Consider the following 19851-nt stretch of genomic DNA (forward strand, 5'->3'; position numbering starts at 1 on the left):
CACAGTAGTGTACATTATTCAAATTACGCTGCATTACAATAGACAGCGTCCCCCTTTTTACACATTACAGCAGCCAGTCCCCCTTTTTACACATTGCGGCAGCTAGTCCCCCTTTTTACACATTGCGGCAGCCAGGCCCCCTTTTTACACATTGCGGCATCCAGGCCCCCTTTTTACACATTACGGCAGCCAGTCCACCTTTTTACACATTGCGGCATCCAGGCCCCCTTTTTACACATTACGGCAGCCAGTCCCCCTTTTTACACATTGCGGCATCCAGGCCCCCTTTTTACACATTGCGGCAGACGGGACCCCATTTTACACATTGCGGCAGCCGGGACCCCATTTTACACATTGCGGCAGCCGGGACCCCTTTTTACACATTGCGGCAGCCGGGACCCCATTTTACACATTGCGGCAGACGAGACCCCATTTTACACATTGCGGCAGCCGGGACCCCATTTTACACATTGCGGCAGACGAGACCCCATTTTACACATTGCGGCAGACGAGACCCCATTTTACACATTGCGGCAGACGAGACCCCATTTTACACATTGCGGCAGACGAGACCCCATTTTACACATTGCGGCAGACGGTGTCCGAGAGAGAGAGAGGGGGGGGGATATACTTACCTTCTCCCCGCTGACAGGCTCCTCGTGCAGCTCTCTCTCGGTGCAGGCTGTGTGAGGTCGATGGAGGAGGAGGGAGGGGGAGCAGCAGCAGCGCTATTTGATTGGTAGTAAGCGCCGCTGCAGCATCCCCCTCTCCTCCTGTATTGGTTGCCTGGCGCTGCTGTGGATGCTGGGGAACCGCATCCCAGCATCCTTAGCAGCGCCGGGCAGCCAATACAGGAGGAGAGGGGGATGCTGCAGCGGCGCTTACTACCAATCAAATAGCGCTGCTGCGGCTCACTGCTCCCCCTCCTTCCTCCTCCTTCTCTCCGCTGCCCGGCGCTGGTCCTCTTCTTCCTACACAGCGGGGCGCACGGCGCAGACTTCGGCGGCATGTAATGAGTCAATTTGACTCATTACATGCCGCTGGCCGTTGCGCCCTCAGGGCAACTGCGCTGTGTGCCAAGCCCCCTTGGCACACACGTAGTTACGGCCCTGGGGCCAATACATATTCCTGGTCACACAGTGAATTAATGTCTTTAAAATAGATTAGATACACCTCCAGTGTATTTGGTTGCAATCATAAAGTCATTATTACACTATAGCTGGGAACACACTAGACAATAAAGTGATATCGCCGGTGTGTATGCACTGTGTTGCTACATCAGCGACATCGCCCACCATCCGTGCATGCATCCCCGGCGGCATTATCGCCAGTGAGGGCGGCTGCATGGCCCCCGCTAACCCAGACCCGCCATCACTCTTCGCTGGCATCGGCAAGCGTGTATGCACTTGCTGATACCTGCCTGGCCGCCGGGACCTGCCGCGCTGATGACATCGCTACCCACATCGTCTAGTGTGTACCCAGTTTATCTTGCTCTTTAAATATATCATGGTGCTTGGGGGGGGGGGCACTAAGATTGATCTTGCCTCCGAGCAACTGGGATGAAGTTACGTCACTGGTTCTTATATCTTACTTTAGTTTTATAAGAACATTTCTGATTGCAGTACTTACTTGGAATAATGTTGTTTTTGTTATTGCATATGCTTCCTTCAGCTTGTGACACATTGTAGTGCCCCTAAAAGCACATTATGCCACAGTGCCCCAAGTTCACATACAACCACATTTACACACATCATTGCCCCAGTTGGTGTTATGCCACAGAATGATGTCCCAAATTCACAATATGCCTCACAGCAAAGCCCCCAATTCATAATTATGACACATAAGTGCACCCAATTAATAATATGCTCCACATTAGTAAAAATAAGAATTTACTTACCGATAATTCTATTTCTCGTAGTCCGTAGTGGATGCTGGGAACTCCGTAAGGACCATGGGGAATAGCGGCTCCGCAGGAGACTGGGCACAAAAGTAAAGCTTTAGGACTACCTGGTGTGCACTGGCTCCTCCCCCTATGACCCTCCTCCAAGCCTCAGTTAGGATACTGTGCCCGGACGAGCGTACACAATAAGGAAGGATTTTTGAATCCCGGGTAAGACTCATACCAGCCACACCAATCACACCGTACAACTTGTGATCTGAACCCAGTTAACAGCATGATAACAGAGGAGCCTCTGGAAAGATGGCTCACAACAACAATAACCCGATTTAGTTAACAATAACTATGTACAAGTATTGCAGACAATCCGCACTTGGGATGGGCTCCCAGCATCCACTACGGACTACGAGAAATAGAATTATCGGTAAGTAAATTCTTATTTTCTCTGACGTCCTAGTGGATGCTGGGAACTCCGTAAGGACCATGGGGATTATACCAAAGCTCCCAAACGGGCGGGAGAGTGCGGATGACTCTGCAGCACCGAATGAGAGAACTCCAGGTCCTCCTCAGCCAGGGTATCAAATTTGTAGAATTTAGCAAACGTGTTTGCCCCTGACCAAGTAGCTGCTCGGCAAAGTTGTAAAGCCGAGACCCCTCGGGCAGCCGCCCAAGATGAGCCCACCTTCCTTGTAGAATGGGCATTTACAGATTTTGGCTGTGGCAGGCCTGCCACAGAATGTGCAAGCTGAATTGTACTACAAATCCAACGAGCAATAGTCTGCTTCGAAGCAGGAGCACCCAGCTTGTTGGGTGCATACAAGATAAACAGCGAGTCAGATTTTCTGACTCCAGCCGTCCTGGAAACATATATTTTCAGGGCCCTGACAACGTCTAGCAACTTGGAGTCCTCCAAGTCCCTAGTAGCCGCAGGCACCACAATAGGTTGGTTCAGGTGAAACGCTGACACCACCTTAGGGAGAAACTGAGGACGAGTCCTCAATTCCGCCCTGTCCGAATGGAAAATCAGATAGGGGCTTTTGCAGGATAAAGCCGCCAATTCTGACACTCGCCTGGCCGAATCCAGGGCCAACAGCATGGCCACTTTCCATGTGAGATATTTTAAATCCACAGATTTAAGTGGTTCAAACCAATGTGATTTGAGGAACCCCAAAACTACATTGAGATCCGAAGGTGCCACTGGAGGCACAAAAGGAGGCTGTATATGCAGCACCCCCTTGACAAACGTCTGAACTTCAGGAACTGAAGCCAGTTCTTTCTGGAAGAAAATCGACAGGGCCGAAATCTGAACCTTAATGGATCACAATTTGAGGCCCATAGACACTCCTGTTTGCAGGAAATGCAGGAATCGACCCAGTTGAAATTCCTCCGTTGGGGCCTTCCTGGCCTCGCACCACGCAACATATTTTCGCCAAATGCGGTGATAATGCTTTGCGGTTACATCCTTCCTGGCTTTGATCAGGGTAGGGATGACTTCCTCCGGAATGCCTTTTTCCTTCAGGATCCGGCGTTCAACCGCCATGCCGTCAAACGCAGCCGCGGTAAGTCTTGGAACAGACAGGGTCCTTGCTGGAGCAGGTCCCTTCTTAGAGGCAGAGGCCACGGGTCCTCTGTGAGCATCTCTTGAAGTTCCGGGTACCAAGTCCTTCTTGGCCAATCCGGAGCCACGAGTATAGTTCATACTCCTCTCCGTCTTATAATTCTCAGAACCTTGGGTATGAGAGGCAGAGGAGGGAACACATACACTGACTGGTACACCCACGGTGTTACCAAAGCGTCCACAGCTATTGCCTGAGGGTCCCTTGACCTGGCGCAATACCTGTCCAGTTTTTTGTTGAGGCGGGACGCCATCATGTCCACCTTTGGTTTTTCCCAACGGTTTACAATGATGTGGAAGACTTCTGGATGAAGTCCCCACTCTCCCGGGTGGAGGTCGTGCCTGCTGAGGAAGTCTGCTTCCCAGTTGTCCACTCCCGGAATGAACACTGCTGACAGTGCTATCACATGATTTTCCGCCCAGCGAAGAATCCTTGCAGCTTCTGCCATTGCCCTCCTGCTTCTTGTGCCGCCCTGTCTGTTTACGTGGGCGACTGCCGTAATGTTGTCCGACTGGATCAACACCGGCTGACCTTGAAGCAGAGGTCTTGCTAGGCTTAGAGCATTGTAAATGGCCCTTAGCTCCAGGATATTTATGTGAAGTGATGTCTCCAGGCTTGACCACAAGCCCTGGAAATTCCTTCCCTGTGTGACTGCTCCCCAGCCTCGCAGGCTGGCATCCGTGGTCACCAGGACCCAGTCCTGAATGCCGAATCTGTGGCCCTCCAGAAGATGAGCACTATGCAACCACCACAGGAGAGACACCCTTGTCTTTGGTGACAAGGTTATCCGCTGATGCATCTGAAGATGCGACCCGGACCATTTGTCTAGCAGATCCCACTGGAAAGTTCTTGCGTGGAATCTGCCGAATGGGATTGCTTCGTAGGAAGCCATTATTTTTCCCAGGACCTTTGTGCATTGATGCACTGACACTTGGCCTGGTTTTAGGAGGTTTCTGACTAGTTCGGATAACTCCCTGGCTTTCTCCTCCGGGAGAAACACCTTTTTCTGGACTGTGTCCAGGATCATCCCTAGGAATAGAAGACGTGTCGTCGGGATCAGCTGCGATTTTGGAATATTGAGAATCCAACCGTGCTGCCGCAACACTACCTGAGATAGTGCTACCCCGACTTCCAACTGTTCCCTGGATCTTGCCCTTATCAGGAGATCGTCCAAGTAAGGGATAACTAAAACTCCCTTCCTTCGAAGGAGTATCATCATTTCGGCCATTACCTTGGTAAAGACCCGGGGTGCCGTGGACAATCCAAACGGCAGCGTCTGAAACTGATAGTGACAGTTCTGTACCACAAACCTGAGGTACCCTTGGTGAGAAGGGTAAATTGGGACATGGAGGTAAGCATCCTTGATGTCCAGAGACACCATATAATCCCCTTCTTCCAGGTTCGCAATCACTGCTCTGAGTGACTCCATCTTGAATTTGAACCTCTGTATGTAAGTGTTCAAGGATTTTAGATTTAAAATCGGTCTCACCGAGCCGTCCGGCTTCGGTACCACAAACAGCGTGGAATAATACCCCTTTCCCTGTTGCAGGGGGGGGTACCTTGATTATCACCTGCTGTGAATACAGCTTGTGAATGGCTTCCAATACTGCCTCCCTGTCGGAGGGAGACGTCGGTAAAGCAGACTTTAGGAAACGGCGAGGGGGAGACGTCTCGAATTCCAATTTGTACCCCTGAGATACCACCTGAAGGATCCAGGGGTCCACTTGCGAGTGAGCCCACTGCGCGCTGAAATTCTTGAGACGGGCCCCCACCGTGCCTGAGTCCGCTTGTAAAGCCCCAGCGTCATGCTGAGGACTTGGCAGAGGCGGGAGAGGGCTTCTGTTCCTGGGAACTGGCTGTTTGCTGCAGCCTTTTCCCTCTCCCTTTGCCACGGGGCAGAAAAGAGGAACCTTTTGCCCGCTTGCCCTTATGGGGCCGAAAGGACTGCGCCTGATAATACGGCGTCTTCTTATGTTGAGAGGCTACCTGGGGTAAAAATGTGGATTTCCCAGCAGTTGCCGTGGCTACCAGGTCTGATAGACCTACCCCAAATAACTCCTCCCCTTTATAAGGCAATACTTCCATATGCCTTTTGGAATCCGCATCCCCTGACCACTGTCGTGTCCATAACCCTCTTCTGGCAGAAATGGACAGCGCACTTACTCTTGATGCCAGTCGGCAGATATCCCTCTGTGCATCACGCATATATAGAAATGCATCTTTTAAATGCTCTATAGTCAGTAATATACTGTCCCTGTCTAGGGTATCAATATTGTCCGTCAGGGAATCCGACCAAGCCACCCCAGCACTGCACATCCAGGCTGAGGCGATTGCTGGTCGCAGTATAACTCCCGTGTGAGTATATACATTTTAGGATATTTTCCTGCTTTCTGTCAGCAGGTTCCTTAAGGGCGGCCGTCTCAGGAGAGGGTAGTGCCACCTGTTTAGACAAGCGTGTGAGCGCTTTATCCACCCTAGGGGGTGTTTCCCAACGTGCCCTATCCTCTGGCGGGAAAGGGTATGATGCCAATAACCTTTTAGGAATTATCAGTTTTTTATCGGGGGAAACCCACGCTTCATCACACACTTCATTTAATTCCTCCGATGCAGGAAAAACTACAGGCAGTTTTTTCTCACCAAACATAATACCCTTTTTAGTGGTACTTGTATTATCAGTAATATGTAAAACATTTTTCATTGCCTCAATCATGTAACGTGTGGCCCTACTGGAAGTCACATTCGTCTCTTCATCGTCGACACTGGAGTCAGTATCCGTGTCGGCGTCTGTCTGCCATCTGAGGTAACGGGCGTTTTAGAGCCCCTGATGGCCTTTGAGACGCCTGGACAGGCACAAGCTGAGTAGCCGGCTGTCTCATGTCGTCAACTGTCTTTTCTAAAGAGCTGACACTGTCACGTAATTCCTTCCATAAGCCCATCCACTCAGGTGTCGACTCCCTAGGGGGTGACATCTCTATTACAGGCAATTGCTCAGCCTCCACATCATTTTCCTCCTCAAACATGTCGACACAATCGTACCGACACACCGCACACACACAGGGAATGCTCTGATAGAGGACAGGACCCCACTAGCCCTTTGGGGAGACAGAGGGAGAGTATGCCAGCACACACCAGAGCGCTATATATACACAGGGATACCACTATATAATGTGTTTTTCCCTTTATAGCTGCTGATATTATCAAACTGCGCCAAATTAGTGCCCCCCCTCTCTTTTTTACCCTTTTCTGTAGTGCAGGACTGCAGGGGAGAGTCAGGGAGACGTCCTTCCAGCGGAGCTGTGATGGAAAATGGCGCCAGTGTGCTGAGGAGATAGGCTCCGCCCCCTTCTCGGCTGACTTTTCTCCCGCTTTTTGCTGAATTCTGGCAGGGGTTAAAATACATCCATATAGCCCTGGGGGTTATATGTGGTGTATTTTCGCCAGCCAAGGTGTTTATATTGCTGCTCAGGGCGCCCCCCCCTAGCGCCCTGCACCCTCAGTGACCGAAGTGTGAAGTGTGCCTGAGGAGCAATGGCGCACAGCTGCAGTGCTGTGCGCTACCTTGTTGAAGACGGATGTCTTCTGCCGCCGATTTTCCGGACCTCTTCTTGCTTCTGGCTCTGTAAGGGGGCCGGCGGCGCGGCTCTGGGACCGGACTCCGAGGCTGGGCCTGTGTTCGGTCCCTCTGGAGCTAATGGTGTCCAGTAGCCAAGAAGCCCAAGCTGGCTGCAAGCAGGCAGGTTCGCTTCTTCTCCCCTTAGTCCCTCGATGCAGTGAGCCTGTTGCCAGCAGGTCTCACTGAAAATAAAAAACCTAAAACTAACTTTTTCTAAGAAGCTCAGGAGAGCCCCCTAGATTGCACCCTGCTCGGTCGGGCACAAAAATCTAACTGAGGCTTGGAGGAGGGTCATAGGGGGAGAAGCCAGTGCACACCAGGTAGTCCTAAAGCTTTACTTTTGTGCCCAGTCTCCTGCGGAGCCGCTATTCCCCATGGTCCTTACGGAGTTCCCAGCATCCACTAGGACGTCAGAGAAATTAGAATATACCTCCTAATAATATTCTAGCTAGAAGTGCCTCCAATGTATAAAATGCCAAACAGCAGTGTCCCCATCCACAATAGGCCTCATAGCAGTGTCCCCAAATTCATAATAATGAATAGAATATGTCACACAGCAGTGCCCTAAACCCATAATATGCCACACAGCAGTGCCCTAAATTTGTTATTTGCCACACAGCAGTGTCCCCAATGCATAATATGCCACACAGCAGTGCCCTAAACCCATAATATGCCACACAGCAGTGCCCTAAATTTGTTATATGCGACACAGCAGTGTCCCCAATGCATAATATGCCACACAGCAGTGCCCCAGTGCACCAAATTCATAACATGCCACACAGCAGTGCCCCAAATTTGTTATATGCCACACAGCAGTGTCCCCAATGCATAATATGCCACACAGCAGTGCCCCAAATTCATAATATGCCACACAGCAGTGCCCCAGTGCCCCAAATTCATAATATGCCACATAGCAGTGCCCCAAATTCATAATATACTACACAACCATGCCCCCATACACAACAGGCCTCATAGCAGTGTCCCCAATACAGACTATTCCACACAGCAGTGCCCTAAATTCGTATATCTGACAGAGGAGCTGAAATTCCATGTATGGCTGAAAATGAAAATGGAGATCTCTGCAGGAACAGTGGGATCTGAGCCCCAGCAGAAAACCTCCTCCAACTCATACAGCTGGGGGCAGACAGGGCGCACTTTTCTGTCATGGCACAACAACCTTGCATGAACACTAAGTTAAGCAATTATGGGCCGGTGCTGGTAGTGTGAGCTGGGTGCAGGGGAGGTGGGCCCCGGAGGTGGTCTGGCCCACATGTAATGTTTCCCCCTGCTTTCATATAATATTCAGTTATGTTAGTAACTAATAAAAATTAGCATTTTGTGGAACAGCCCTGCAGACGGGATGTAGTTATGTGACCAACAGGGACTATTCCCACTCGTGAGTGGCGAGCGCAGCGATCCTGCAAAGGGGCTTTGTTATGCTTGCCCCCCCGCGCCAGCATGCAGGAGTGTTCGGTGTATAATGACGGAGAGGAGCAGCGCTGTCACCAGAGGGGCTGAGAATACCACCAGGAAGGTAGTTTTGTTTCCACAACTATGACTAGGGACGATATTCAATTACCGCGGCACTTCAATTAGCTCTGAAAGCTGGCAGCTTCAGGGATTATTTTTCCTTGCCAGGATGGTGAAAGAAAATTCCTGATTCCACGGGATATATGGGGTCCTGCGGACCTGTTAATGCAGGAATCGATGAAAAGATTTTGTGCATTAGCACCAGCTAACACACAAAGTTAAGAGGTATTATCATGCCTGTCTGGAAAAGTCGGGAGGCTGACTGAATAGCCTCCCGCGTTACAGCCCGGAGCTACTCCCATTAATTACCTGAGCTAAAGTACCACATAATATCGGCCTAGGTTGCTTTACAGATTAACAAGAAAGTGCACAAGTTCCTGATGAATTAACAGACGTCTCAGGACTATTATTTATTCAGCAAACATAAAATGTGCTTTATTTGTGTGAGGGGTCATGAGACCATATTAGATAAGCTCTTTAAAGGAGGAGTGCTGTCATTTTGCTGCCTGACAACAGTGACGTGCGGTGAGGTCAGAGGCTGGGGAGAAATGGTGGAGGCTCTCAATGCCAGGAGCCTGTTTCACCCCCTACACAATTTAACGCTTATGTCCCTGCACTACATCCATACAAACACAGGGAGAACATACATACAGTAATAGCCAGGTCACAGCCATCACCCTAGTGATGTGAGTAAACTGGTGGACACTAACTTCTGGGTAAGGTGCCCCCATTGCCCCCTCATCTGCAGAACACCGCTGGCCTGGTGCAGCAGGTTACACAGGGCAATACAGTAATCAGTTAGTAGCACCTGGGGAGGGAGAGCAGGAACATATATGTACACTACGTGTCACTACTGTAGCCACACACACATAGGCCCTCATTCAGAGTGGTTCGCTCGCTAGCTGCTTTTAGCAGCCGTGCAGACGCTAAGCCGCCGCCCTCTGGGAGTGTATTTTAGCTTAGCAGAAGTGCGAACGAAAGGATCGCAGCACGACTACAAAAAAAGATTGTGTTGTTTCCAAGCAGCTCCAGACCTACTCCTAGCTTGGGATCACTTCAGACTATTTAGTTCCCATTTTTACGCCACAAACACGCCCTGCGTTCGGCAAGCCACGCCTGCGTTTGTATCTGACACACCTGCATTTTTACACACACTCCCCGAAAACGGTCAGTTACCTTCCAGAAACACCCACTTCCTGTCAATCACTCTGCGGCCAGCAGTGCGAATGAACTGCGTCGCTATACCTTGTGTGAGACTGCACCGGCTGTTGTGAAAGTACGTCGCGCGTGCGCATTGCGCCACCCACGCATGCGCAGAAGTGCCGCTTTTTTTACCTAATCGCTGCGCTGCAGACGAAAACAGCTAGCGAACAACTCGGAATGACCACCATAGTCCTGTCCCCGCACTCACTACAGATGCCACACACACACCTGTCCCCGCACTCACTACAGATACCACACACACACTCACACACAGAGTCCAGTCCCCACACTCACTACAGATGCCACACACACACCTGTCCCCGCACTCACTGCAGATACCACACACACACTCACACACAGAGTCCAGTCCCCACACTCACTACAGATGCCACACACACAGAGTCCTGTCCCCACACTCACTACAGATGCCACACACACACCTGTCCCCGCACTCACTACAGATGCCACACACACACACACACACACACAGAGTCCTGTCCCAGCACTCACTGCAGATGCCACACACACACGTCCCCGCACTCACTACAGATGCCACACACACCTGTCCCTGCACTCACTACAGATGCTACACACACCTGTCCCCGCACTCGCTACAGATGACACACACACACACACACACCTGTTCCAGCACTCACTACGGATGCCACACACACACCTGTCCCCGCACTCATTACAGATGGCACACACACACACACACACACACACACACACCTGTCCCCGCACTCATTACAGATGGCACACACACACACAGACCTGTCCCCACACTCACTACAGATGCCCACACACACACACACACACACACACACACACACACACACACACACACACACACACACACACACACTAGGTATTGGCAGCTACTAACCCCAGTCACTGTGCACAGGTAGCTGCTGCTGGCACTGCGGGTCCCCATTTCCCTCCTCCCCTGCCATGCTGCTCAGCTCCGGTGTCTGCCCTTCTTCACTTCCTGGATTGGTCACATGACCAATCCGAGCTGTCCATCAGAGCTCACACACACCCTCACTGTAAGGCATGCCTCACATTTCTCTGTTCTATGTGGTCTGATTGGCCACAGTGTAGCACCGCCCATCTGTACAGGCAGTGTCCGACAGTGTAAGAGATGAGGCTGAGCTGCTGCTGCCTCATCTCTATCTCTCCCTTCAAGTTCCAGGAGCCCTGCAACTCTGGTAAGCATTCTCTATAAAGATAATAAGAATTTACTTACCGATAATTCTATTTCTCGTAGTCCGTAGTGGATGCTGGGAACTCCGTAAGGACCATGGGGAATAGCGGCTCCGCAGGAGACTGGGCACAAAAAGAAAAGCTTTAGGACTACCTGGTGTGCACTGGCTCCTCCCCCTATGACCCTCCTCCAAGCCTCAGTTAGGATACTGTGCCCGGACGAGCGTACACAATAAGGAAGGATTTTGAATCCCGGGTAAGACTCATACCAGCCACACCAATCACACCGTACAACCTGTGATATGAACCCAGTTAACAGCATGATAACAGAGGAGCCTCTGGATAGATGGCTCACAACAACAATAACCCGATCAGTTAACAATAACTATGTACAAGTATTGCAGATAATCCGCACTTGGGATGGGCGCCCAGCATCCACTACGGACTACGAGAAATAGAATTATCGGTAAGTAAATTCTTATTTTCTCTGACGTCCTAGTGGATGCTGGGAACTCCGTAAGGACCATGGGGATTATACCAAAGCTCCCAAACGGGCGGGAGAGTGCGGATGACTCTGCAGCACCGAGTGAGAAAACTCCAGGTCCTCCTCAGCCAGAGTGTCAAATTTGTAAAATTTGACAAAAGTATTTGACCCTGACCAAGTAGCAGCTCGGCAGAGTTGTAAAGCCGAGACCCCTCGGGCAGCCGCCCAAGATGAGCCCACCTTCCTTGTGGAGTGGGCTTTTACAGATTTTGGCTGTGGCAGGCCAGCCACAGAATGCGCAAGCTGAATTGTACTACAAATCCAGCGAGCAATAGTCTGCTTAGAAGCAGGAGCACCCAGCTTGTTGGGTGCGTACAGGATAAATAGCGAGTCAGATTTTCTGACTCCAGCCGTCCTGGAAACATATATTTTCAGGGCCCTGACAACGTCCAGCAACTTGGAGTCCTCCAAGTCCTTAGTAGCCGCAGGTACCACAATAGGCTGGTTCAGATGAAACGCTGACACCACCTTTGGGAGAAATTGAGGACGAGTCCTCAATTCTGCCCTGTCCGTATGAAAAATCAGGCAAGGGCTTTTACAGGATCAAGCCGCCAATTCGGACACACGCCTGGCTGAAGCCAGGGCCAACAACATGACCACTTTCCATGTGAGATATTTTAATTCCACAGTGTTGAGTGGTTCAAACCAATGTGATTTTAGTAAATCCAAAACAACATTCAGATCCCAGGGTGCCACTGGAGGCACAAAAGGAGGCTGTATATGTAGCACTCCCTTAACAAACGTCTGGACTTCAGGCACTGAAGCTAGTTCTCTCTGAAAGAAAATCGACAGGGCCGAAATCTGGACCTTAATGGATCCTAATTTTAGGCCCATAGACACTCCTGCTTGCAGGAAATGCAGGAATCGACCCAGTTGAAATTCCTCCGTCGGGGCCTTTTTGGCCTCGCAAAACGCAACATATTTCCGCCAGATGCGGTGATAATGCTTTGCGGTTACATCCTTTCTGGCTTTTATCAAAGTAGGGATGACTTCGTCTGGAATGCCTTTTTCCTTTAGGATCCAGCGTTCAACCGCCATGCCGTCAAACGCAGCCGCGGTAAGTCTTGGAACAGACAGGGTCCCTGCTGGAGCAGGTCCCTTCTCAGAGGTAGAGGCCACGGGTCCTCTGTGAGCATCTCTTGAAGTTCCGGGTACCAAGTCCTTCTTGGCCAATCCGGAGCCACGAGAATAGTTCATACTCCTCCCCGCCGTATAATTCTCAGCACCTTGGGTATGAGAGGCAGAGGAGGGAACACATACACCGACTGGTACACCCACGGTGTTACCAGAGCGTCCACAGCTATTGCTTGAGGGTCCCTTGACCTGGCGCAATACCTGTCCAGTTTTTTGTTGAAGAGGGACGCCATCATGTCCACCTTTGGTTTTTCCCAACGGTTTATCATCATGTGGAAGACTTCTGGGTGAAGTCCCCACTCTCCCGGGTGGAGGTCGTGCCTGCTGAGGAAGTCTGCTTCCCAGTTGTCCACTCCCGGAATGAACACTGCCGACAGTGCTATCACATGATTTTCCGCCCAGCGAAGAATCCTTCTGCCATTGCCCTCCTGCTTCTTGTGCCGCCCTGTCTGTTTACGTGGGCAACTGCCGTGATGTTGTCCGACTGGATCAGCACCGGCTGACCTTGAAGCAGAGGTCTTGCTTGGCTTAGAGCATTGTAAATGGCTCTTAACTCCAGGATATTTATGTGGAGTGATGTCTCCAGGCTTGACCACAAGCCCTGGATGTTTTTTCCCTGTGTGACTGCTCCCCAGCCTCGCAGGCTGGCATCCGTGGTCACCAGAACCCAGTCCTGAATGCCGAATCTGCGGCCCTCTAGAAGATGAGCACTCTGCAACCACCACAGGAGAGACACCCTTGTCCTTGGGGACAGGGTTATTCGCTGATGCATCTGAAGATGCGATCCGGACCATTTGTCCAGCAGGTCCCACTGGAATGTTCTTGCGTGGAATCTGCCGAATGGGATTGCTTAGTAGGAAACTACCATTTTTCCCAGGACCCTTGTGCATTGGTGCACTGATACTTGGCCTGGTTTTAAGAGGTTTCTGACTAGCTCGGATAACTCTCTGGCTTTCTCTTCCGGGAGAAACCCCTTTTTCTGGACTGTGTCCAGGATCATCCCTAGGAATAGAAGACGAGTCGTCGGGATCAGCTGTGATTTTGGGATATTGAGAATCCAACCGTGCTGCCGCAGCACTACTTGAGATAGTGCTACTCCGACTACCAACTGTTCCTTGGATGTTGCCCTTATCAGGAGATCGTCCAAGTAAGGGATAATTAAAACTCCCTTCCTTCGAAGGAGTATCATCATTTCGGCCATTACTTTGGTAAAGACCCGGGGCGCCGTGGACAATCCAAACGGCAGCGTCTGAAACTGATAGTGGCAGTTCTGTACCACAAACCTGAGGTACCCTTGGTGAGAAGGGTAAATTGGGACATGGAGGTAAGCATCCTTGATGTCCAGAGACACCATATAATCCCCTTCTTCCAGGTTCGCGATCACCGCTCTGAGTGACTCCATCTTGAATTTGAACCTCTGTATGTAAGTGTTCAAAGATTTTAGATTTAGAATAGGTCTCACCGAGCCATCCGGCTTCGGTACCACAAACAGCGTGGAATAATACCCCTTTCCCTGTTGCAGGAGGGGTACCTTGATTATCACCTGCTGTGAATACAGCTTGTGAATGGCTTCCAATACCGCCTCCCTGTCGGAGGGAGACGTCGGTAAGGCAGACTTTAGGAAACGGCGAGGGGGAGACGCCTCGAATTCCAATTTGTACCCCTGAGATACCACTTGAATGATCCAGGGATCCACTTGTGAGTGAGCCCACTGCGCGCTGAAATTCTTGAGACGGGCCCCCACCGTGCCTGAGTCCGCTTGTAGAGCCCCAGCGTCATGCTGAGGACTTGGCAGAAGCGGGAGAGGGCTTCTGTTCCTGGGAACTGGCTGTTTGCTGCAGCCTTTTTCCTCTCCCTCTGCCACGGGGCAGAAATGAGGAGCCTTTCGCCCGCTTGCCCTTATGGGGCCGAAAGGACTGCGCCTGATAATACGGCGTCTTTTTATGTTGAGAGGCTACCTGGGGTAAAAATGTGGATTTCCCAGCAGTTGCCGTGGATACCAGGTCCGATAGACCTACCCCAAATAACTCCTCCCCTTTATAAGGCAATACTTCCATATGCCTTTTGGAATCAGCATCACCTGACCACTGCCGCGTCCATAACCCTCTTCTGGCAGATATGGACAGCGCACTTACTCTTGATGCCAGTCGGCAAATATCCCTCTGTGCATCACGCATATATAAAAACGCATCTTTTAAATGCTCTATAGTCAGTAATATAGTGTCCCTATCCAGGGTATCAATATTTTCAGTCAGGGAATCCGACCAAGCCACCCCAGCACTGCACATCCAGGCTGAGGCGATTGCTGGTCGCAGTATAACACCCGTGTGAGTGTATATACATTTTAGGATATTCTCCTGCTTTCTGTCAGCAGGTTCCTTAAGGGCGGCCGTATCCGGAGACGGTAGTGCCACCTGTTTTGACAAGCGTGTGAGCGCTTTATCCACCCTAGGAGGTGTTTCCCAACGTGCCCTATCCTCTGGCGGGAAGGGGTATGATGCCAATAACTTTTTAGGAATTATCAGTCTTTTATCGGGAGAAACCCACGCTTCATCACACACTTCATTTAATTCCTCAGATGCAGGAAAAACTACAGGTAGTTTTTTCTCACCAAACATAATACCCTTTTTAGTGGTACTTGTACTATCAGAAATGTGTAAAACATTTTTCATTGCCTTAATCATGTAACGTGTGGCCCTACTGGAAGTCACATTCGTCTCTTCATCGTCGACACTGGAGTCAGTATCCGTGTCGGCGTCTGTATCTACCATCTGAGGTAGCGGGCGTTTTAGAGCCCCTGATGGTCTTTGAGACGCCTGGACAGGCACCAGCTGAGTAGCCGGCTGTCTCATGTCATCAACTGTCTTTTGTAAAGAGCTGACACTTTCACGTAAATCCTTCCATAAGCTCATCCACTCAGGTGTCGACTCCCTAGGGGGTGACATCACCAGTACAGGCAATTGCTCCGCCTCCACATCATTTTCCTCTTCATACATGTCGACACAGTCGTACCGACACACAGCACACACACAGGGAATGCTCTGATAGAGGACAGGACCCCACTAGCCCTTTGGGGAGACAGAGGGAGAGTATGCCAGCACACACCAGAGCGCTATATATATGTTGGGATAACACCAAACAGTGTTTTTCCCTTTATAGCTGCTGTGTATATTATACTGCGCCTAATTAGTGCCCCCCCCCCCCTCTTGTTTTACCCTTTTCTGTAGTGCAGGACTGCAGGGGAGAGTCAGGCAGACGTCCTTCCAGCGGAGCTGTGAGGGAAAATGGCGCCAGTGTGCTGAGGAGATAGGCTCCGCCCCCTTCTCGGCTGACTTTTCTCCCGCTTTTTTTCGGAATCTGGCAGGGGTTAATATACATCCATATAGCCCTGGGGGTTATATGTGATGTAATTTAGCCAGCCAAGGTGTTTATATTGCTGCTCAGGGCGCCCTGCACCCATCAGTGACCGGAGCGTGTGGTGCATGAGGAGCAATGGCGCACAGCTGCAGTGCTGTGCGCTACCTTGGTGAAGACTGATGTCTTCTGCCGCCGATTTTCCGGACCTCTTCTAGCTTCTGGCTCTGTAAGGGGGCCGGCGGCGCGGCTCTGGGACCGGACTCCGAGGCTGGGCCTGTGTTCGGTCCCTCTGGAGCTAATGGTGCCCAGTAGCCTAAGAAGCCCAAGCTGGCTGCAAGCAGGCAGGTTCGCTTCTTCTCCCCTTAGTCCCTCGATGCAGTGAGCCTGTTGCCAGCAGGTCTCACTGAAAATAAAAAACCTAAAACTAACTTTTCCTAAGAAGCTCAGGAGAGCCTCCTAGATTGCACCCAGCTCGGTCGGGCACAAAAATCTAACTGAAGCTTGGAGGAGGGTCATAGGGGGAGGAGCCAGTGCACACCAGGTAGTCCTAAAGCTTTTCTTTTTGTGCCCAGTCTCCTGCGGAGCCGCTATTCCCCATGGTCCTTACGGAGTTCCCAGCATCCACTAGGACGTCAGAGAAAATTGCATTACTACAAAGAAGATACTTATTATGGTGCCCATACATTTGTGCGATGCCCCGCGACATCGCGGGGCATCGCACCGGCAGTTCAGGTGCGATGAAATCACACCTGAACTGCCAAAGTGAGTACCATGCGATCATGCGATAGATCGCATGGTAATCACGTGATGGGCACGTCACCGCCGAGTGAGCGGGTGCCCATCGCACATCGCAGTGCAATATATAGCATGTGTTTTAAAAACACATGCGATCGCACCACGATTCGATAAATATTAAGTGCAGCACATACTATCTTAAGACGTGAGATTCGACCGGCGTGCCCACGCATCGCGTTGTTTTCTTCGTAGTTTGCATTCTAAGAAGGAGATGCCTATAAGCTAGGAGAGAGATAAAGTACCAACCAATCATCTCCTGTCATTTTTCAAATACAACCTGTAAAACAAGTCCCCAATTTAACTCTCTCCAATATTTGATACATCTCCCCCATTATTAGATTTCAATAATCAGTCATTTATGTTAGCAAACAACATGATGTGTTTCATAATCAACGTTTTGTTGTCTCCAATAGTTTTTCTGAGACCACTGTCTTGTTACAGGCACCGATGCAGCTGTAACTGTCCATTGGTGTGCATGGTGCCTACCTTATAGCCATACAACACTTGGCATGGTGATGGGTATGTCCGGGACCCACTCAAATTAAGATTGGATTCTTCAAATATGTCGCCATCATCATCTATATCCTCAAACTCTGAGAAATCAAAGTCATCCATCTGGGAACAGAAGGAAATACGTCAATAAAAATCCCATAAGTGGCGGATGGCATACCAGAGCACAGTGGGATGCCGTGGCCCTGCTAGTCTTGTAGGTTCTCAGGGGGAGATAAATTGGGCTACAATGCAATAGGTCGGGAAGGAACCAAAAATTTTTGATAATTTTGCATATATTGAACCAAATATCACAAACGTCTAATATTCTGCATACGTTTTTGAGGCACACTTTTTAGTAATTGATTAAGTAATTAATTAATTTGCTTATTTCTGACAGGTAAGTCCAGGATAAATTTATATTTTGTGTCAGTATTAGGATTGTAAGGGACCCACCCGACGAGGTTCATCCTGACATGGTAGGTGCGCATGTATGTTTGGCCAAACGTGCTAAGAAACTTACTTATACTCAGACCCAACGACAGGGGGTACAAAAGGGACACTTGTACCGGGCCCAGAGATTCCAAGGGCCCCCGGATCACAGGCATCTCAGGAGACTAGTTCATGTGACCCCCTTGCCTGTACTGCACTGCATTCAGCAGTGCAAAGGCAAAGGCAGATAGAGAAGGAGCCCGGGCGGCCGCCGGCAGGTGGCACAATATTGTTTGTTTTGATAAATAAAGTTTCAGAACGTTGCTAGAGAGCAGAGGAGCCGAGCCATCCGTAAAAACGGAGCAGCACCATCATGAAGCACTAGAGAAGTGTGGTGTGGGGAGACATGGGTTGGGAGGGGGTTTGGAAGGCTGAAGATAAAAAGACATAAGGGAAGGGATGGGGGTAGGCTGAGAGACACAAGGGAAGGCTGAGAAATACAGAGTAAGGCTGAGAGGCACAGGGGGAGGCTGAGAGGCACAAGGAAGTATGAGAGGCACAGGGAAGGCTGAGAGGCATGGGGAAGGTTGAGACACACAGGGGGATAGAGAGGCTGAGAGACATGGGGAGGCTGAGAGACACAGGCGGATGTTGAGAGACAGAGGGGAGGCTGATATACACAGTAGGACGGGGGCTGAGAGACACATGGGGAGATTGAGAGACAGTGTGGGGAGTAAGGCTGACAGACTTGAGGGTGAGGCTGAGACACAGGGGGGAGGCTGAGAGACAGAGAGGGATGGGGAGACAGAGATGCAGTGAGGTGAGGCTGAGAGACAGAGAGGGCTGAGAGACATGGGGAGGGAGAGGTTGGGAGACACAGGGTTGGGAATGACGCTGAGAAACAGGGGGCAAGGCTAAGAGAAATTGGGGGGTGAGTCTGAGAGACACAGGTGAGATGAGTGGATGGCTGGAGATGAAGAGACACAGGGGGATAAGGCTGGAAAAACAGGGTTAAGGCTGGAGAGAGACAGGGGGGATGAGTCAATGGACGACTGGCCCGTACCTACTTGGAAGGGATAGGGGGCCCCAAAAACATGAGTGTACTGGAACCTGCTGTCGGCAAGACCATCTTACAAACCAGGACGGCGGGCATGGCGGTAACGACAGCCGCCTGCCGCAGTGAGGCTGCTGGTGGACCTCAGAACAACACACTTAACTGCTAAACAGCGCCTATAGAATATGGCAGATGAATAGTTTAAGCATTCCTAATTAGGTACACCTCCTGAGAAACTGCGCGTGCCGAGAACACTATGTGGAGTGAGCAAAGGAACAATATAACAAAGAAAAAACGGCTGCGCTGTGTGTCAGGAGATGATGTGTATAAAGAGAGCCAACATGTGAAAAATTAACAATATTTAATATGATTAATATGATTAAAAAACCAATAAATGAACATGTATGAACCGATCACATGGAATAAAACACACCTTAAAAACTCAGGAATAAAATAAACTCTGTGAGGGCGTTATATGAAGATTCAGGACCCAATATTGGCAAGTGTCCGTTATCCATAGGCTAGATAGCCATAACATAAATTGATTGCCAGTAAATGAGCACAGAAAGTTCCAAATGGTCTGTGTGCTTGCAGAAGTTGGATGTAATGGGTAGAAGGTATTTACCTCTCCAGTGGGCTGGGCGAGAGTCGGGCGTCCCCGACTAACCGTCCTGCAATGCCCACGTCCACACGGCGGCGGGGAGGGATGGAGATCTCTGGAAGAAATAACTGGCTGTAGAGACGTGACGTCCAGCGGTCGCTCTCAAAGAATTTTGCAGCCAGATAAAGAATCGTTCCTAGTCCGTGCAAGCAACACCTGTGGCTACCTGAGCGAGGTGTGTGGAGGGCGGGGTCTGACGCGTTTCGTCACATACCATGTGACTTTTTCAAAGAGTCACATGGTATGTGACGAAACGCGTCAGCTCCCGCCCTCCACACACCTCGCTCAGGTAGCCACAGGTGTTGCTTGCACGGACTAGGAAC

At 50.4% G+C, this 19851-nt stretch overlaps 1 protein-coding gene across 1 annotated transcript in view; it reads right to left on the reverse strand.

Moving 5' to 3' along the window:
* Positions 1-19851, reverse strand: part of FCHSD1 (FCH and double SH3 domains 1) — a 190170-nt gene that overhangs the window by 16174 nt on the left and 154145 nt on the right. Inside the window, exon 14 of the mRNA XM_063928610.1 lies at positions 17379-17507. Coding sequence (XP_063784680.1) covers positions 17379-17507 — 129 coding nt within the window. The remainder of the gene's footprint in view (positions 1-17378; positions 17508-19851) is intronic.

This window comes from Pseudophryne corroboree, chromosome 6 (genome assembly GCF_028390025.1).
Source record: "Pseudophryne corroboree isolate aPseCor3 chromosome 6, aPseCor3.hap2, whole genome shotgun sequence".
Classification (NCBI taxonomy): Eukaryota; Metazoa; Chordata; class Amphibia; order Anura; family Myobatrachidae; genus Pseudophryne; species Pseudophryne corroboree.